General features: G+C 41.2%; 1 protein-coding gene across 8 annotated transcripts in view; it reads right to left on the minus strand.

Annotated features, from left to right (window-relative positions):
• IPCEF1 (interaction protein for cytohesin exchange factors 1) overlaps positions 1 to 21863 on the minus strand; it is a 207317-nt gene that overhangs the window by 92084 nt on the left and 93370 nt on the right. For 5 of the 8 annotated variants that reach the window (XM_055267777.2, XM_063632863.1, XM_055267769.2 and 2 more), the window contains 2 exons: positions 1913 to 1952; positions 1067 to 1236 (listed from right to left, as the gene is read on the minus strand). In XM_055267777.2, coding sequence (XP_055123752.1) covers positions 1067 to 1236; positions 1913 to 1952 — 210 coding nt within the window. The remainder of the gene's footprint in view (positions 1 to 1066; positions 1237 to 1912; positions 1953 to 21863) is intronic. The other 3 variants (XM_063632873.1, XM_055267813.2, XM_063632878.1) reach the window with 1 other exon arrangement.

Genomic DNA, 21863 nt, shown 5'->3' on the forward strand with positions numbered 1-21863 from the left:
TTGGCCCACAAACAATATGCAGTACTTATTTTGCATTTATAAAGTTACATGATGTACAGCTCTGTTGCTTGAAAGACAGGCATGCCCACGTCATTTCACAAGAAGAATGTCACATAAAAAGAACTTTCCTGGCTTATAAGCATCTCCTAAGTACTTTTCCCTTAATTGACTAAAGGCCCTCCAATGCTCATCTTCACGGTACTACAAAGGGACTCACACTCTCCTGAGAGCAGCAATCAAACCTCACTGGGTTTGTGGAGAGCATTCCTCCTTGGAAATGTCTCTTCATTCGACATTCAACAACATTGTCATTTTCAACATGATTCAGGTCATGAAAGACCAGCACAGTTTCTAACAATAACTTTATTTCCAGCCATTTTCGAAAGAAAACTAGCCTGGGAAGCAGACCACAACAGTATACTGACTTTTTAAGGAATAAACTAGGCAACTATCTTTTCAAATGTTGTCTAAGCACGACCAGTTTAACACCATCACAGAGCACACCAGGGGACAAGAGGTGACAATCGCCAATGCAAAGCTGGCATAGGGGTTAGCGATTCCGAACCAACCCATCTGATAAAGAAGGTCGGGGGAAAGAAGGGGAAGAAGAAAGTAAAGGAGGAGAGATTGAAAAAGCTTCCCTGAACTGAATCAATTGACACCCTTGTAGGTCGTGAAGCCGAGTCTCCTTTTAGCAGAGAGACCTTAACTATGTAAAGGTGCCATGTTAAGTGATGCCCACATAAATCCTGAAACTATTAGAATCCCTCGTGGAATAGTAACATTAATAACAGAACTTAAAAGTCTCCTTTAGCAAGGATGTAAACGTCCACACTCCCTTCCTCCACAACCAGAGTAGTCAAACAGGATGGGTTTCTTCTCCATAAAACACAATAGCATAACCTACATATCTACTGGACCAGAAATGGCTTCTATAACTTATTTGTTTATTTACTCCGCTCCAATTCCCAGAAATCAAAATGAACTTTCCCATTGGGATCACCTGATCCCTTTAACGTATCCCTCATTAAAAAGGCTGGGAACAGGAGGAAGAAAGCAGACTCACCATTTGATTGCTATACCAGTACAGTGACGACCCCTTCAGTATCACCCAGAACTTTTTCCATTTGTTGCTTAGGAAACTTCCCTTTTCCTTTTTCTTATACAGCCACCCTTGGCAGTCAGCATGGCCCAGATCTTTACACGATATCCTCCTCCGACTCATCGTGAGAAAACCTGCAATGATTACATGAAGAGGTAGATAATGTATTCCCCTGATTTGGTAGGTAAAGTATTATCCTGATTTATGTGACAGAGTGAAAGGCAACTTTTAATTGTTAACCCCCCGGGGAGTTGGATTTTTCACCAAGATTTATGCAAAGCCTATGCAAAACCAATGCAAAAAAAAAAAAAAAAAAGCCATGTGTGTTTTATTTTTAAACATTCGTTTGATGCTTAGAAGGTATAAGATACAGCCAAAGAAACAGCGCAGCGGCACTAATATGCAAGTATTAGTCTAAGAATAGTATTCACCAAGAAGAAGTTGAATATAATTAAAATTGTAAGGCTGGCAGGCATATCAGTGCAGTAACATAGCTCCTCTCAACAATAACAGCCGTAGTTATGCAATAGATGTTGAAGGGTTAATGCCCACCTCAAAACACAGCTACTTCCCGACTCACTGCCAGTTTTTCTAAGCTCTTTCGACATACCACGAGGAATTAATCCAAATGAACAGCATGTCGTCATTTCTTAAAATCGATTCAACAATAACCAAAAATTAATCTGCCGTCCACCTCCTCTTATTAGCATTAAGACAGACAAAAATCTGATCCCAAGGAAGGCACCCCGGAGAAAAGCCACACTCAACGCACACAAAAAGGAGATAAAGAAACAAAAGAGATCTAATTACCTTGAGTTTTCCTCCTCGGCTTCTGACGCAAGGGAACCTGCTGAAAATGCAGGAAGGAAAGAAAAGAGGAAATTTCTGATTGTGTTGTAACATTTGTAAAGAGAGAAGGAGGGAGGAGGTGGCAGTGTTTATGAGCAGGATGGAATCTAAAAAAAAAAAACTCTCCAGGCAGAGCTTAACGGGGAGCTACTAGCTGAGGCACAAAATGTGCTAATTAGAATCAATATACATTGAGCTGAACCTGAAAAAAAAAAAAATGTCACAGAGCATTTATCACTGATGTTTCCTGTTCCCACCCAGGAGCCGCTCTCTCACTACTACTTCAGTTATGATAGCACAGTGTTCACGGAAGTTTTAAAAATCAAAAAATATTTCCCCTTTTGTGTTTTTGTGAGAGAAGGAAAAATATATCTGCTTCTTTTGCAATTTCTAAATAACAATGATTATTCAGATAAACCTGGAAGATAATTGTTACAATCTCAAAATATTAGAGTCACTTGACTATTCAGTTCATAGTCCTGCTACCACATAGGGTTACACCTAAACCACATGAATTAAATATCCCAGAAAATGAAATTCCACAACCTCTTTTAGTAAGAGTTCAGTAGCAATCAACCCTCCTTATCAGGAAATTCTTATTTACAGACAAATTAAAGTTTGTTATTCTGTCTTTAAATATCTCTCAATAGTTCTCACATTTTATGGAAGATAAATTAGTTACCACCTACTATTCTGTACTAGCTCTTCAAATCTTCAAATCAGACATAAGACAATATATATGAAATAGACATTTTTTCCACAATACATTATAAACAAACATACGATCAGACTATCAGCAAAAATAAAAAATATTTTTAAGTGCTTTCAAATACGTGTGTGTGTGTGTGTGTGTGTGTGTAGAGAGAGAGAGAAAAAAATTTTTGCTTAAAGAAGTTTTATTTGTTTTTTCTTTACAAATATCTAAGCTGAATTGATTTAAATTTGAAAGACAACCTTTTCCGTTAACAGGTAGAGAACTCAGGGGAAAAAAAGCGTAAAAATGAAAAGCAGTTCCAAAATTTGGTATGTAATCTTAGTACAGCATTTTATAATGTTTTCTAGGGGTTCCTGGCTTATATTCTACATATCTAACTATTGATCTCATAGCTATTGTATATGGTTCTACTGCATGTTTGAAGAAGGGATATGACATAGTGAAAAGAGAAGAAGGTCTTTAAATCTAGAGGCCTGGAACCAATTCCTAGCTATTATAATTAGTAGCTGTGTTGCCCAAGAAAATAGCACTCTCTGGATCTGCTTCTTCATTTATAAAATGAAGATATTCATAATAATTCTAATCCTATAGGTCTTATAAAGATTTTACAAGACTTACTTGTGAAAATCCTCTGAGAACTAAACAACATTCCTTTATGTGAGTATATGTAATATAATATTATATCGTTGAGATAAACAAATACTTTATATCTAATAAACAGAAGAAATCATAATTTTTATAAGCATGATTTATGTTTCCTTCAGCAATTATAACAAAGCTAAAGTGTTTAAATTATATTTCCTGGGAAATATAGATCCCAAGAAATACTGCACTGACATTTCATCTGACAAATGTTAGAGTAAAATTTATCCCCCCCAAAATTAATCATCCATAAAGATGGCAGTAATTGCCTTAAATTTTAAGCAAAGATAGACATGTTATAATCATGGCATATTACTAAAATCTAGGCAAGTTATCATGAAAAGGACCTAGTCTCAGCCTCACTTCACAAATATCTCCCACACTGACCTGTCTTGTGTTCTAAAGTTCCTATCATTCCCTCAAATCATCTCCTGGGACCTTTTTTTGATATGCCAATTCTCTGAGATCAGTAAAACCCAACTAGCAACTATTGGCAAAATATTTTTGCCCAAATATGTATATTATTTGAGTGGCTAAATTTTAGCTGAGAGCCAGGACTAAAGACAAAGAAGAGAATACGTGAATGTAGATGCTGGGTAAGATTTGGGAAATCTGGGGTCCAGGAGTCCCTAGCAAGCCCTTGAGACAAACCAAGAACCAGGGGAATAGGGAGAAAAGGGCGTTGTTAACAGTCATTCCTAGAGTGCTCAGGCCTCCAATGAACAAGATGAAATTACATTAGTTCAAACAAGAAGAGCAGCCTTCAGATGAACAAATGAGAGGAAAGTCCCTGGAGGGCAGCAATGGGATCAGCCAAGGCAGAGAGGAAGTGATGCTCCTTCCATCGCTCCCAGCTGGGTACCAGTGAGTATCCTCCACCCATTCCTTGTGAGCACCCAGTGGGACTGGAGCCCTTTGGCTCCACCATCAAACCTTAGGGGCTACTTCCAGGGAAAGCCCCAAAATGTGAGCTTTGTCTCAATTCTGCCCAAGACCAACCCTTGGTCTACACCAAGTTCTTGTGCCTAGAATGGGATGAGAACAATACCTCGAGCAGAACGGGCACCCAACTCAAAGAAAGGCTTTTTTTTGTTTTTAAGTGGGAGAGGGAGCTTAGTTATTGAGTCATTGAGTCAACTCTGTTCTGACAGTAATTCTCTTAAAGCAAATTATTAACTGTTAAAACTGTTTTCTCTGACCAGAAACAGACTGCATATTATAGAAATAACAAGTTCAGGGAGTTTCAGTTTCACTTAACATACATGAATTTGAAACCTAAATTGGTTTATATGAGACAATGAAAACAATCTTTGAGAACTTTATTGCATCTAAGATAGATTTCACTCCTCACAACAGGAAGTGGAACCCGCGAACTAGTCCATTTCAAAATGATCTTGCATGTGGTTTTTCACTAGTAAGTAAAAAAAAAAAAAAAAAAAAAAAAAAAGCAAGCAACCAGTTGAGCATTTTATGAGACGGTTTTTCAATAGGGGAAATTATAACTTGTTATTATCATAAATATTCAGAGCCTAGTAAGATATTTTCTCATTCTATTTTCTTCCAGTTTGAATGTTATAGGTAAAACTAAAAAATTATTCTAAAAATCTGATTTTGCCCTAACTTAGTTCTAAAACTGAGGGGAAATTTTTCTTTGAAAATATGTATTTCTTTTTCATTGAAGAAGTGTATTTTTCTTTAACTTTTTAAAAGATGGTTCAAAAACTTCATTTGGCCACGAATCACTCGAAAACACATAGAAATATACAAAAGACCCAGTAGAAAATATACAAAGGAAACTCCTTTGATATTGAATGATGGTGCTAATGCCCAGGTTACAGGTAACTATTATATTGACTTATCCATGTAGTAGTTGTTAAACCTTGCAGGCAAAATTTACCCCAAGATGTATTAAAATTCACAGTAAGATGCTCTGTCATTATATCAGACTTCATAGTGATCTAATCTTTAGCAAAAAATATACAGTGATATGCTGGTAAAATGGGGTCTCTGGTTGCAGGAGCCCTAACTGGTGGCTTTTGTCAATTTCTGTGGTACAAACCCTCACATCATTGACAGTTTCAAACTACCAATATTTTAACAACCAAGCCACAAAAATTCCTGACTATTTTAGAGCCATACCAGATCAGCACAGCACTGACAGAGCTGTTAGGAATGTTTCTCCAGAAACCCCTGACATCTCCACAAACGTTTTTTATCCTTCCTGGAAAACTAGACTCAACTTTTTAAAGGAGATTCTAAAGCATCCAACTAATAGACATTTACCTGTGAAAACATGAAAAGCTTGCTTAATTTTTTCAGAAGACTAACCACCTTAAATAATACTTAATACATTAATTGAAATAATCTCCCATATTAGTGAATAATGAAGACAGACAATAGACATTCTAATAATAATAATAATAGAAGCAGTAATAAAAACAATGACAGAGGTTGGGTGTGATGACTCACGCCTATGTCAGCGATTTGGGAGGCTGGGGTGGGAGGATGTCTTGAGCCCAGGAGTTCGAAACCGGCCTGGACAACATAGCAAGACCCCATCTCTTATTTTAAAAAACCACAATGACAGCTAAAAAATATGAATAAAGCTTTTTTTTTTCTTTTTCTTCTTCTTTCTTTATTTTTTTAACAAAGGTTAATTCTTAAATGTATAGCAGCTCCAAAACAACACTTAATTCCGGCTACTGGTGGTAAAAGATGTTATGGCAGGGAATACAGATGTTTAAATACGATGAAATAAAGGGTCATCATCTCCTCAGGCACAAGGAACAGCTTACTTTTTGCCAGATTTCTTAATTCTACCTGTGGCCAGGGGCACCTTCCCCACGGCCTTCGCTTTTGAGTTTCTTTTGCTCCTCTTTTTGTTTCTGCTTGAAAGCCTTCTCTTCCTCGTCCATCTCCTTGACCTGCTTCTCGGGCTGTTTCAGGGGCTTCTTCCTGCCACCTTCACAGCTGGACATGGCGCCTGCTGTCATCCCTGATTTCTTGTCTCTTCTTTTTTTTTTTCTTTTTTTTCTTAATTTTTTTTTGCACACAAAACAATAAAAATTTTCTAAAAGTACATACAAACAAAAAGATGCATATCAAATATATTAGGAAGGTTGCACATGGGAAGACGGGGAATAGAAATGGGGGGTGGGAATTAAAGAAAATAAATGAGAGAGGGACTTTATATGGATCAGTGATAATAACTCAATCCTCTATTTGACAAAGAAGAAGGAGAAGGAAGAGGAAGAAAAAGAAAGTGGGATAAAGGATCAGAAAGGGAGGAAAATAGAAAAAATTAGAGTATGACTCCAGGGTAGACCTGTTTTGCTGTCGCTGGGTTGGTTGGTTGGTTCGTCTGTTGTACCCTTCACACGTTTCGCCATGTTGGCCAGGCTGGTCTCGAACTCCTAGACTCAAGTGATCAACCCGCCTCAGCCTCCCAGAGTACTGGGACTACAGGCGTAAGCCACCACGTCCAGCCCCCACATCGCTTCCGGCCTCCGTGGTAGACCTCCCAGACGGGGCGGCTGGGCAGAGACGCTCCTCACTTCCTAGACGGGGTGGCTGCCGGGCAGAGGGGCTCCTCACTTCCCAGACAGGGCGGCTGGGCAGAGGCGCTCCTCACATGCCAGACGATGGGCGGCCAGGCAGAGGCGCTCCTCACTTCCCAGACGGAGAGGCCGGGCAGAGGCGCTCCTCACTTCTTCCCGGACGGGGCGGCCGGGCAGAGGCGCTCCTCACTTCTTCCCAGACGATGGGCAGCCAGGCAGAGGCGCTCCTCACTTCCCAGATGGGGCGGCTGGGCAGAGGCGCTCCTCACTTCCCAGACGGGGTGGCAGCCGGGCAGAGGCGCTCCTCACATCTCAGACAGGGCGGCCGGGAAGAGGCGCTCCTCACTTCTTCCCAGACGGGGCGGCCGGGCAGAGGCGCTCCTCACTTCCCAGACAATGGGCGGCCGGGCAGAGGCGCTCCTCACATTCCAGACGATGTGCGGCCGGGCAAAGGCGCTCCTCACATCCCAGACAGGGCTGCCGGGCAGAGGCGCTCCTCACTTCTTCCCAGACGGGGTGGTCGGGCAGAGGCTCTCCTCACTTCCCAGACGGGGTGGCGGCTGGGCAGAGGCGCTCCTCACTTCTTCCCAGACGGGGCGGCCGGGCAGAGGCGCTCCTCACTTCTTCCCAGACGATGGGCGGCCGGGCAGAGGCGCTCCTCACATCCCAGACAGGGCGCCGGGCAGAGGCGCTCCTCACTTCTTCCCAGACGGGGTGGTCGGGCAGAGGCGCTCCTCACTTCTTCCCAGACGGGGCAGCCAGGCAGAGGAGCTCCCCACAACCCAGACGATGGGCGGCCAGGCAGAGACGCTCCTCACTTCCCAGACAGGGTGGCGGCTGGGCAGAGGCGCTCCTCACCTCCCAGACGGGGCGGCCGGGCAGAGGAGCTCCCCACAACCCAGACGATGGGCGGCCAGGCAGAGACGCTCCCCACCTCCCAGACGGGGCGGCGGCCGGGCAGAGGCTGCAATCCCAGCACCCTGGGAGGCCAAGGCAGGCGGCTGGGAGGCGGAGGCTGCAGCGAGCCAAGACCACGCCACCGCACTCCAGCCCGGGCAACACCGAGCACCAAGTGAGCAAGACTCTGTCTGCAGTCCCAGCACCCCGGGAGGCCAAGGCGGGCAGACCACTGGAGGTCAGACCACTGGAGGTTAGGAGCTGGAGACCAGCCCGGCCGACATGGTGAAACTGCGCCTCCAGCCAAAGGAGAAAAACCAGGGAGGGGTGGTGGCGCGTGCTGGCAATCCCAGGCAGCCCGCAGGCCGGGGAAGGAGAATCACGGGAGCTGGACGCAGGGAGTCCGCAGGGAGCCAACCGCACTCCAGCCTGGGCCACAGAGGGAGGGACGGAAGGGAGGGAGGGAGGGACGGAAGGGAGGGAGGGAGGGACGGAAGGGAGGGAGGGAGGGACGGGGGAGGGAGGGAGGAAGGAAGGAAGGAAGGAAGGAAGGGAGGGAGGGAGGGAGGGACGGAAGGGAGGGAGGGAGGGACGGAAGGGAGGGAGGGAGGGAGGGAGGGAGGGACGGAAGGGAGGGAGGGAGGAAGGGAGGGAGGGAGGGAGGGAGGGAGGGAGGGGCTTAATAATCATATCATGCTCGCCTGTGCCAGGCACTGCTCTGAGTCTTTTCAAGGCACTGGCATTGAACTCTCATAGCCACCTTTCTGGCTCAGATGCTATTATTATATCCACTTTATATCCACTTTACAGAAGTGGAAATTAAAGCAAACGGAGCTTCAGAATTTTGCCCAAAGCCACCAAAGTAAATGGTAAAGTGCAAATAGGTATTTCAAGAATAAAACTCTGCATAGTAGACTGTTAGGATATTTGTTTGCATTGTTGCTGTTTTGTTGAGAAGTGGGGCAGGGAAACAAGGACTAGAGATCGTGGCGAAGATGGATGCCACGGCACTTTCCACCTGGAAGAGGAGAAGAAGAAATGAAAGGAGGACTGGGAAGAAGGGGAGGAAGGAAGGGAGAGGAGTTAAGGAGCTGCAGGAAGGGCGCAAGAGAAGACGGAAGAAGGAGGAAGACAATGTAGAAAGTGGGGAAGAGCAAAGTTCCAGGGAAAATCGTGGAGTTTCTAGCTTAAACAATTGCAATAAATGACTTAGCGCCATAAAGAACGCAGTTAGAAATGTATGTATTGTTTCAGCAGTAAAGATACTGAGTTTGATAAACATGTGAGACATCTAAGTGGAAATACTTGGTATACAGTAGTATATAAGGGGTTAGATATTGGGAGGAAAATCTGGAATAAAGATATAAAATGGTGACTTGTCACTGTATAAAGAGTAGAAGTCTCATGTTTTGGTCAGATCACCCAGAGAATGTATAGAATGACAAACGCTCAACATCAGAATCCAAAGAAAAACCAACATGCCCTAGAAAGGCAATAGAAGCCCAGCAAGGGGACTGTGCTGTTAACAGCCAAAGAAAAAGTAAAGAGAGGCAGGAGAGAAGGTTGTCGTGGAGCAGAGGGAGGAATACAAGAGAAAGGTAGGTCCAAACCTTCCAATACTGTCAGTGTGAAAAAACAAAGGACGAGCTCCTCTTGGCCAGGCACGGTGGCTCTCACCTGTAATCCCAGCACTTTGGGAGGCCAAGGTGGGCAGATCACGAGATCAGGAGTTCGAGAACAGCCTGGCCATCATGGTGAAACCCCATCTTTACTAAAAATACAAAAATTAGCAGGGCATGGTGGTGGGTGCCTGCAATCCCAGCTACTCGGGAGACTGAGGCAGGAGAATTGCTTGAACCCCAGAGACAGAGGTTGCAGTAAGCCAAGATCATGCCATTGCACTCTAGCTGGGGTGACAGAGCGAGACTCCATCTCGAAAAAAAAAAGAAAAGAAAAAACGAAGGACAGATTCACTAGAGATTTGGCAAAAACAGTTTAACTATTGTGTGGGGCTACAAGACCAATCCGAGTGGGTTGAGAGATGAGTGGGAACTGAAGAAATAAAGACAGCGTTGCAGACTACTCATTCAAGAATCTTCACCGAAAAGAGGCGTCATGATACTAACAGGAAGGCACACTGCCAAAGGACAGAGATTGCCACAGACCTCCCTCAAAACCAAGCTTCTGTGCTTATACCCTTCTATTGCAGTAAGATACAGATACACACTTAGCACTTCAACAATACAGTATCAAAGGCTTCAATTATATTCATATTCTAACTCATTGATCATCCATTTCTTTCTGCCTTTTTTCTTTTTGAGACTATTTTTAAGAGAATTAAGTATACTGTTATCTCTCTGTGTACTCCTTCCTTTTTTCATTTCCCTCTCATTCTCCTCACATTACACTAACTTAAATGTGATGTTGATCATTTCCTTGCTTTTTTCTTTTGTTTTCTCCTTGTAGAGACAGGGTCTTGCTCTGTTTCCCAGGCTGGTCTCAAAATCATAGGCTCAAGAGATTTATCTTCCTCAGCCTCCCAAAGTGCTGGGATTACAGGCACGAGCCACCACATCCGGCCTCCGTTGCACTTTTACTATCTATAAATAATATTTTAACAAAACTATAAGTAATAACATTAATGCAGACATTTAATTTTCACTATTATGTTTTTGTAATGTTTTCACTTTGATACATGTATCTCTAGTTCATTTTCAATGCTGCATAGTACTGCAGTGAAGAAATATGCCACAATTTATCTCTACCTATTGATGCACATTTAAATTATTTACAATGTTATGCTATCACAAAAATGTTGCAACTAACAATTCCATTGTGCATATATGCAGGTGTCTTTGTGGACTACCTATGTGTCTGGAAGTGGAATTCCATGATCATAGGATATGTGTATCTTTAACTTTTTAGATATTCCCACATTTCTTCCAAAGTGTCCTACTTACAGACCCTCCTGCAATATATAAAATTTAGCTTTCTACAACCAGGAATGTGTTTTAGTCTCCTATCTGAGAGTTGCAGAAATCTTTCCTACATCTCCTTCTACCTATTTATTTTTTCTCTTTCATTAATGTCTGCTCTTATTACCCTTATTTCTTTAAATTTTTAAAAAATTTACTCTGTTATTCTTTTTCCAGCTCCTAGAGGTGATGTTTATCTTATTTATATTCTTTGCTTTCATTATAATAAAACATTCAGAGCTATACGTTTACTGGGAATTTTGCTTTACTTGTATCTTCTTGTTTTTCCATTCTAAATCATTTCTTTAGAATGAGACATTGGAATGTGTATTTATAGGTTTCTTAGCATATGGGAAATTTTTACTATTTTTTTAATTTCTAAATTCATTTCATTTTGTTCAGAACATATGATATTTATGATACCAATTTCTTGAAATTATTAGCATTTATTTGTGACTTATTACATAATCAAATTTTGTAAACATTCTATATTAGTCCATTCTCACACTGCTCTAAACATACTACCTGAGACTGGGTAATTTATAAACAAAAGAGGTTTAATTGACTCACAGTTCTGCATGGCTGAGGGGGCCTCAGAAAAGTTACAATCATGGTGGAAGGCGAAGGGGAAGAGAGACACGTCTTACACGGCAGCAGGAGAAAGAGAGAAGCAGGAAGCACCAGATACTAATCAAACAACCAGATCTCGTGAGAACTCACTCAATATCACAAGAGCAGCATGGGGGAAACTGCTCCCATGATCCAGTCACCTCCCACCAGGTCCCTCCCTCAACATGCAGAGATTACAATTTGGATTACGATTCCAGATGAGGTGGGGACACAGTCAAATCATATTACATTCTATGTAAACCTAAATCAAAACTGCTAATTTTGTTTTTCAAGTCATTTATATCTCTCTTTAATTTTTGTTGCTGGAGTTACAACTTTGTTAGTATTTCCATCCTTTTATTTTCAAACTTTATGTGTGGTTGGTTGGTTGGTTTTTGCCATTTCTTTTATAGGACCATATGACTACATATTGATTTTTTTGATATAACAAGATTATCTGTGCCTTTCCATAGGTGAGTTTAATCTACTTACATTTAACAGCATTTTTATTTTGTGGTTTTGGTTTCATTCATTTCATTTATTTTTATTTTTCCCTTTTTTCTTTCTCACATGCAATTTCTCTGATGTTTAATTTAGTATTTCTAAATTCACCATAAATATAACATAACTTAGCATATTGTAACTCCTGTTTGAGTGACTACTCTCTTGTTATTGCAGTCTACATATTTATTTTTCCATTAAAAATGTTAAGTGTATTATTATTCTTAATCATAAATTATTATGATTAAGTTGTTATTTCTCAATCAGAAATCACAAGTTTTCCTATTTCTGGGATCATCTTTGTTTCGTTTATCATATAGCTTCCCACTGGATCCACTTTTCTGTTTAGGAGGGTGCCTCTTTGAATAGTCCCTTTTAATGAGGATCCATAGGTAGTAAATTCTCAGTCTCTGTGTGTATTGTAATACCTTTATTTTCACCTCAAAACTGAATGATAATTGAGGTGGGTATAAAAGTATTTTCACCCCTGGCACTTTGACTATTTTGATCATTGGTCTTCTAACAACTATCACATTGATCAATTTCTGCTATCAGTCTATCATTCATCATACTTGATTTTCTCTCTTAAGGCATTCTCATCATCCTTGATATACTGTAACTTTACTGCAATGTTTCTAGTTATGGACTTTATTTATACTGCTCAATCCTCTGAGTGAAGCTTTAATTGATAACTTGCATCTTTTTTCAAGAATGGAAAATTTTAAAAGGTCTTCAAATAGTGTTTTTCTGCCATTTTCCTCATTCTCTTCTTTTGGGAGTACTGTTAGATTTATGTTAGAGATGGGTGATTTTTCTTTCATATCTTAGCTCTTTTTTAATCTCTTTATCTCTCTATGCTACTTACGTCTTATATCAATTTCAAATCTGCTTCCAATTTACTAATACTCTTTTTTGAAAGTGTCCAATGTTTATGCCATCTATTGAGCTATTGCAAGGAAGGCATTTTCTTTTCTGGTATTTCTAAATTTTTTCAAAACCAACTGACATTTTATTATTGGTGCCTGATTTTTCTTCAAAAATTTTTTAAAGTTTCTTTGAACCTCGTACTTAAACATTTTGCCGAGCTTTTAACTTTTTATTTAATTTAAAATGAAGCTATCTTCTAATTTTTTATTCTATATTCTATCTTTCTTAGCATTATTACTTGTAAATGTGTTCTGGGATTTGTCTTAGTCAGTTTGGACTGCTGTAACAGAGTACCATAGACTGAGTGGCTTAAACAACAAATGTTTATCTCACAGTTCTGGAAGGTAGGAAGTCCAACATCAAGATGTGGACAGAGCTGGTGTCTGGTGAGAGCCCTCTTACTGGTTTACACATGGCCATTTTCTTATTATAATCTCACATGGCCAGGGATAAAATAATCTCTCTCTGGTCTCTTCTTATAAGGGCACAAATCTCATTCATCAGGGTGAAGCCCTCATGACCTAATTAACTCTCAAAGGTTCCACCTCCTAAAATCATTACATTGGGGATTAGGGGTTCCATGTATAAATTTGTGGGGATTGAATAGGAGGGACACAAATATCCAGGCTATGACAGAATTTAAATTTGCAGAATTGCAAGTGAAAAAGTTTTATGTCTTCTCTTTCTCTGCCTTACTGTCTGTCTATATGGCATTCTCTCTCTCTGTTTCTGTCTCTCTCTCTCTCTCTCTCTCTCTGTGTGTGTGTGTGTGTCTCTCTTTCACACACACACACACTCACTTTCTCTCTCTCTTCCCATCTGTGCTTATGGCTCTCTCTTTTGCGGTTTAGAATTTACCTCTAGTTACTGCAAAACTAGTTCTACAATAATATCCTAATTTAATCACAGAGAATCTTGCACAGATGGTCCCCAACTTATGATGGATAGTTTGACTTACAATGACTTTATGATAGTACAAAAGCAAAAGCAATATGCATTCAGTAGAAGTTGCACCTCAAATTTTGAATTTTGATATTTTCCTGGGCTAGTAATACGTGGTATGATACCTTCGCATAGGATTTTCAACACTTTATTATAAAATAGGTTTGTATTAGATGATTTTGCCCAATCGTGGGCTAATTTAAGTGTTCTGAACGTGTTTAAGGCAGGCTATGCTAAGCCATGATGTTCAGTAGATTAGGTGTATTAAGTGCATTTTCAACTTAAGATATTTTCAATTTATTACCGATTTATCAGGACTTAACCCCATGGTAAGTCAAGAAACATCTGTATATCCTGTCACTGATCCAGTTGGTGACTAAATTTAGTTCCTGGTTTGGTGCCTGTGTCTGTATCTCTTCCTCCCAAGGCCCACAACTAGCAAAATGTGTCATCTCAGGCAGTGATTTGGCAACTGTTTCCTCCCTTTATCTTTAGCTCCTTTCACAAGTGAGGAAGCTCCATTATCATCATGGAGTGAACCTAGCTAGCTCTCCCTACATTTAGTGGAACATTTTTTACACCCCATCCCTTAACCTGCAGACAGAGGCAACTACTTCCTGCTTCCAGACCAGGTTCCCATCCAGCTCATGGCTTCAGTCATGCTGTACTTTTCATTTCTGATCCACAGAGATGCTTACCATGTTTCTGAGCCTAACTATCCATTTTTGGCTTTTTACGTTTTTCTTTGTCTATCATTGCTATATGTTGGAAGATGAATGGAATGTCAAAATGTGTACCACCCTTGAATGGAAATCAGTTAATTCATTTATAAGATTCCATCTTAAATCCACAAATAACAAACCAGTCTCTTCCCATACTGGCCTCAATATACCACCAAAACTTTTTGCTTTTTTGTTTTATTTTGGTTTTGGGTTTTGTTTGTTCGTTTGTTTCTTTTTTGAGACAGGGTCTTGCTTTTTCACCCAGGCTGGAGTACAGTGACAGGATCATGGCTCACTGCAGCCTCAACCTCCCAGGCTCAAGTGATGCTCCCACCGCAGCCTCCCAAGTAGCAATTGGGACTACAGGCACACACCAGGACATCTGGCTAATTTTTTATTTTTTGGTAGAGGTGGAGTCATGCCATGTGGCCCAGGCTGGTCTCAAACTCCTGGCCTCAAGTGACCCTCTCTCCTAGGTCTTCCAAAGTGCTGGGATTACAGATGTGAGCCACCATACCCAGACAACTTTTTTCTGTTCCGCAGAAATATCAGACACTTTAACAGCTCCTTGCTTTTGAATACTGTATTTCCCTCCCCATTCTTCTCCTGGTTAATGCTGACTCATCCTCTGAGATCCAAGTCAAATGGCACCTCCACTATGAAGCCCTCTCTGACATTAGAAGGTGGTTAGTTCTAATACTAACTTCATATTCACCCAGTGTTATTTATTTGTAGCCCCTGTAATAAGCTATTTATGTTATCGCTGAAGATCTTCATGGTAGGTACTATTTTTATCCTCCTGTTCACAGATGAGGAACTTCAGCTTGGTGTAGTTAAGAAACTTCTCCACAGATCACGCACAGCTAGTAGTAAAGCCAAGAATGGGACCCAGCCAGTCAGACTCCTAAGCCTATTGTTTAATTACATGTTCTCCTGCTGTTCTGTCTCCTATGTTCTCACCATGTTTTGCTATGCCTCTGAAATTGATATTATAATCTGTTTATCTGTGTGGGATACTATGGTACACACACTGTGGTAACACTGCCTACCCAACGGTCCAACCCACAGCCTGTGAGTAATCTCAGGTTTGCCCTTTCCCCTCTCCTACACATTTGCTCACGCACCACCCCTGTCCAGGTTGCTTCCTAATATTTATCGAATCTCTCTTCCCTCTCTATCTCCGCTATTGCTGCCTTAGTCAGATCCGTGTCAGTTCTCTCTTAAACAATGACCAACCATCTCATTCCTGGACTCTCCGTCTACAGTCTAACTCCTCAAAACCCATTCAACACACTACTGAACAACTATAACTCTGCTTAAAATGCATCAATGACTGGCCCAGACTTCAAGACAGAATTGATGTTCTTGAACATGCAGTGTCCTCCAAATCTAGCACCTAGCCCAATGACTGACACGAAGTAAGCACTCAAAAAAATATTTAACAAAATGTTTTATGGTCTTTTATCAATTTTTCCTTCATACGATGCCTTTAGTAAGCATGATGCCTTCCTATGTGCCTGGCAGATAGTGGAACTTTGACAGATGTCTACAAAGCCATCTACTGCTCGATTACTCATCGCTGCAAAATACCTTGGCTAGTAAATAATATCAGCAAAGTTAAGCACACACACAAAAGTTTCTCCAATACCTTTCTCACTCCCAAAGAGGCACATCCATAGAGAAAACCCCATAGGATTGACTGACATTAAACTTGAATTCACAGGAAGAGTTGACTCTTGGTATTTTCTTGAAGGTAAAATGGACTTTTGCTGAACAAATCTCTAGTTCTACTAAAAGACTATTTCCTTAAAAAGCACAATACCTTTCTCCTTCATCCTCTTTCAACAAACCCTCCAAATACTGAGAATCTGGAACCAAAGAAATACAGAATGCGGGCCAGGCGCGGTGGCTCATGCCTGTAATCCCAGCACTTTGGGAAGCCAAGGCAGGTGGATCACCTGAGGTCAGGAGTTCAAGACCAGCCTGACCAACATGGAGAAACCCTGCCTCTACTAAAAATACAAAATTAGCCAGGCGTGGTGGCGCATGCCTGTAATCCCAGTTACTCGGGAGGCTGAGGCAGGAAAATCGCTTGCATTCGGGAGGCAGCGGTTATGGTGAACCGAGATCGCTCCATTGCACTCCAGCCTGGGCAATAAGTGCAAAACTCTGTCTAAAAATAAATAAATAAATAAATAAATAAAATAAAAAATAAATTTTAAAAAAAGAAATATAGAATGCATGGGGCAGGGATGGCATGAGGACAGAAGTTTTCTAGTTAATGAGCCCTTCCCATACCTACCAATAATCTATTCCTCAGAGAGCTCTCATGCCCTTCCCACCTAAGTCCTTGTGACAGGAAATATGTTCAAGTCTCCTGTGTTTGACCCATGTGAAGAGCAGCTTTGGCCCCTTATTTCAACATAGGGTTACATTGATGTAGCCTGAAAGCAAACTGCAAAGTTTCAGCTTTTTTTAATTGACCAGAAATGTGAAGAATAAACTCCTCACTTCCACTCCCTGCAGTTCACACGATGAGCATGGAGATGGAGTGAGCAGTGAGACATGCATGTTTCATGCAGGCAGAAATCGTGTCTGGGCTGTTGACTACACACTGTCACATAAAGACCGATGCTTTGCGAGTGGCGAATGCAGAGCTGTCTTGTGAAGCAAACACAGCAAGTACCTGTTTGCTGTTAGACAGATCATCCCACAGGTGAGAGTCCAGGCAACAGTAAATAACTTAATCACAGTAGCAGACATAAACATGCATTCACATCCACTGACCGTTTCCTTGTCAGCAAGAAAACTGAGCGAAATATCCATGATTTATATACATAACTTTTTGTTTCAGGGAAACGTTTTAGGAGATTTGGGTACAGGAACTATGTATAACAGTAAAAGAGATTATCTGTCTCATTCCCTGTGAGCCCTGTGATCCTTAAATTAGGCTGTTTTCCTTCTGTAGTTGAACAGTGTTACTAAAATCTATCTAAGACCAGAGAACTTAATTTTTTTTTTTTTTTTTGAGATGGAGTCTCGCTCTATCCCCCAGGCTAGGGTGCAGTGGCGCCATCTCAGCTCACTGCAAGCTCCGCCTCCTGAGTTCAAGTGATTCTCCTGCCTCAGCCTCCTGAGTAGCTGGGATTACAGGCGCACGCCACCACACCCGGCTAATTTTTGTATTTTTAGTAGAGACAGGGTTTCACCATGTTGGCCAAGATGGTCTCAATCTCCTAACCTCATGATCCACCTATCTCAGCCTCCCAAAGTGCTGGGATTACAGGCATAATCCACCACACCTGGCCGACCAGAGAACTTTATAATCAAGCCTTCAAGATTCATATATGCTAGTATTATTTATTTATTTATTTTAATGAAAAACTGATCATAAAAGAAAACTAAGCAATCATGACTTCGCGCATCACACTTGGTTATCACCATAGTGTGATTCAAGGAAACTTTATCAATATCAAGGACTACATAAACCAATTCTTAGAGAAGTTTGGGGATAGTACCAAATCTAGTAACTATATTGAAGATTTCCCAACACACAATGAGCCAGGGATTCTAAAGGCGTGTGTGTGTGTGTGTGTGTGTGTTGAGACAGGGTCTTGTTCTGTAGCCAAGACTGGAGTACAGTGGATCACTGCAGCCTCGACCTCCTGGGCCCAAGCAATCCACCCACCTCAGCCTCCCAAGTAGCTGGGACTACAGACATGAGCCAATGCGCCTGGCTAATGTTTGTAAAGATGGGGTCTCCCTATATTGCCCAGGGCTGGTCTCGAACTCCTGGCCTCAAGTGATCTTCCCACCTCAGCCTCCCAAAGTGCTGGGATTACAGGCATGAGCCACCTCTCCCGGCCTTAAAGTATGAAGTTTATCCAAACGACAATGGGACATTGAACCAATGTAAGCCGGTAAGTGGCATAATCAGACTTCCATTTAGGAAAAATTCACTCTGGTTGTCGTGTGGCAATTGGATTGGAGGGACACAGGGCCACAGGCAAAAGCCCAGGAGAAGAGGGCAAGACCTGTGGCTGTGAAGATGGAGAAATATTTACGAGACTGAACCAACAGAACTTGGTGGATTGATACTTTTGGATCTACATGAAACTTTAGCTTTGAAAATCCCATTGTTTCATTTAGAAGAGAGAAAAGAATACTATCAGGTAACAACTCAGCTTAGCAAAACAGGACAATGCTATTTGGTATACACATAATAAAATTTCAAATAGCACTTCAAATTTAGTTGTGAATTCTGAGCAGTTTTCTTAGTACCACTTACCATACCAGCTTCAGTGAAAACTAGCAGGCTAGGATCAACGAAAGGACCTCAAAAGTATATTCCTTCCCCCTACCCCCAACAAGATGGTATGCTTCTCATTTTTATACCTCAGCACCAAGCAGTTTGTTCAACCCATATAACTCAATAAGTGTTAGTTTAGTGGAAATGAAGTGTAATTCAAGATGTGATTATGTCAAAGATGTCAAACCTACTGAAACTACCTAGCATAAAAATAGGTCTCCTGTGCTACATTTTATTTAGAGAACAAATGACACCAGAAAATTGAACTAATTTTCTGAATGGAAAGATAAAGTAGGGTAACCACTGAAAAGCTGCTGGAAGAAATGCTTAAAAGAGATGTTCAGCAGTGCCGCCTAGACACTGATGGCTGTAAGATAAAAATAACGGAAAAATAGACACATGAGGAGAGCTGGCTGATTGACTCTAGGAGTGGAGATGGCTCATGAAATGAGAAAGATCCATAAATAGCCAGAGTTCCCACTAATAAGAACAGAATTCATTTGTACACAAGACAAAGGGAAACAAGTTACCTATTATAGTGGTAATGGCTCTAGGTTGGGAATTACATGGATGATATGTTAGTCCTTTGGTAATCACATCTGTGATCTTATCCCAATACCCAGGGTTATACTTGTAGATGTAGTGACTTTAACTTGTCCAAAGCCAATTAAATCTCCAGTTCTTACCCTATCTGGTACAGTGCCTGATGGGTGATGGAATCAGGATAGGTAAGGGTAGGTAATATTAAGTGAATATTCCAATGAACAAATAAATTTCTTAATTTAAAGCACTTAAATGCTCTCTTATTACCTTGATTTCCAGTTCTTCTTAAACATATAAGATGAACTTTCTCCAGTTGGAAGATTACATCCTTTCAGTGGAAAAGGTGGAGCAATATAAGAATTAAACATTGCATTACCTTTCCCAAGGATACAACAATCCTTATCCTTTTTCATGTCTTTGTTCTAAATAGTACATACACACATGCTTATAATCCTTTTTTTCCTTTTTCTTTTTTTTTTTTTTTTTTGAGACAGAGTCTTGCTCTGTCACCAGGCTGGAGTGCAGTGACGCGATCTCAGCTCCCTGCAACCTCCACCTCCCAGGTTCAGGCAATTCCCCTGCCTCAGGCTCCTCAGTAGCTGGGACTACAGGTATGTGCCACCATGCCCAGCTAATTTTTGTATTTTAGTAGAGACAGTGTTTCACCATGTTGGCCAAGATGGTCTCCATCTCCTGACCTCGTGATCCACCCACCTCAGCCTCCCAAAGTGCTGGGATTACAGGAATGAGCCACCATGCCCGGCCACGCTTATAATCTTAAAATGGATTTTTTCCTATTTAAAAATTTTCACTTTTGTTACTCTGAACTTCACCTTCCTTACTCATTTTTACAGATCTGCAATGTCCATTTGCATTAAATCTTGACCACAGGATTCCCTTTTAGCACCCCGTAAACAAGTCTTTATATCAACTCCTAGCCAAAGCCTCCTACTGGAGCCAGATTGATTCTCTTACTTGTTCCTCTTATTTATGTTCCTTGTAATTATTCACATTTCTATTATCAAAAAACACCCACCCATCCATCATGCCCACTGGATCACATCTTCCTTTTCTCCAAGCTTTAGATGGCAAATATCCTACAATGCATGACTTCTTTTTTTTTTTTTTTTTTAAAGAAACACCTTATCCTTTATTTGTCAGTCCCTATTCATGATTCAGGCCTGTGTGTGCTGGTGAGGCCATCCTCCCAGTTGAATTAATTTTTATATCTGGTGTGAGGTAAAGGTCCAGCATCATTATTTTATTTTTTTTTAATTGAGATGGAGTCACCCTTTGTTGCCCACGCTGGGGTAGAGTAGCGGATCTTAGCTCACTGCAACCTCTGCCTCCTGGATTCAAGTGATCCTTTCGCCTTCTGGTAGCTGGGACTACAGGTGCGCACCACCATGCCTGGCTAATTTTTGTATTTTTAGTAGAGACAGAGTTTCACCATGTTGGCCAAGCTGGTCTCAAACTCCTGACCTCAAGTGATCCACCCGCCTCAACCTCCCAAAGTGCTGGGATTACAGGCGTGAACTACCACACCTGGCCAATACATAACTTCTTATAATTTGTGTTTTCATTTTTAATTTCTGCAGTCTGGTATTTCAAAGGTTCCTGCATTTTTTTCATAGCTAGCAAGTTTTCTCCTTAATTAGAATTAGCACGAGAATTAAAGTGTTTTCATTGCCTTTTCAATTTCTAGGATATGGCATTGTTGGCAAGTCAAGCAAAGGATGTATCAGCTGCCCTGCATTTTACTAAGGTGTCCCTTTCAGGAGCTGTCTAGTTAACTCAGTTTCTTCATCCCTGTTACCACAAACTCCCTTGACATCCATTTTCTAATTTGCAGCAAGAAACCACAGTCCACATTCCAGATTTGGCAGAAAGTTTATACTTTATCGTCTCAACACACCACTTCTGATTCTGCTTTTAGCTCTGCTCCTAAAACTCTGTCCTATACATCCATCATGAGGTCATTAGATTTGCCAACAGAAGCACACCATACAATCCCACAACACTCCCACAGTCCCTTCTATTAGAAATGCCGTGTTACTGACATCAACTTCCTAATTTTTCCCTGCGTAAGTTTCCTTGTCTAATAGAGATTATATACTTGCTCAATTCACTTACCTATCTTAGGCAAACATATGACCATAAAATTGTTTTAAAAGATACCCATGATTTCAGTGAAATTAATATTATTTTTTTTTTTGAGGCAGATTTTCGCTCTGTTGCCCAGGCTGGAGTGCAGTGGCATGATCTCGGCTCACTGCAACCTCCACTTCCCAGGTTCAAGTGATTCTCCTCCCTCAGCCTCCTCAGTAGCTGGGATTACAGGTGCACGCCACCACATCCAGCTAATTTTTGTAATTTTAGTACAGACAGAGTTTTACCATGTTGGCCAGGCTGGTCTCAAACTCCTGACCTTATGATCTGCCCGCCTCGGCCTCCCAAAGTGCTGGGATTACAGGTGTGAGCCACCGTGCCGAGCCCAATTTCAGTGAAATTATTAACAGAATTTTTCCTACAGAGGTTGCATGAGAGGTTCCACTAGCACCATAGCTAGCGTC

The sequence above is a fragment of the Symphalangus syndactylus genome, chromosome 2 (assembly GCF_028878055.3).
Source record: "Symphalangus syndactylus isolate Jambi chromosome 2, NHGRI_mSymSyn1-v2.1_pri, whole genome shotgun sequence".
NCBI classification, from domain to species: Eukaryota; Metazoa; Chordata; class Mammalia; order Primates; family Hylobatidae; genus Symphalangus; species Symphalangus syndactylus.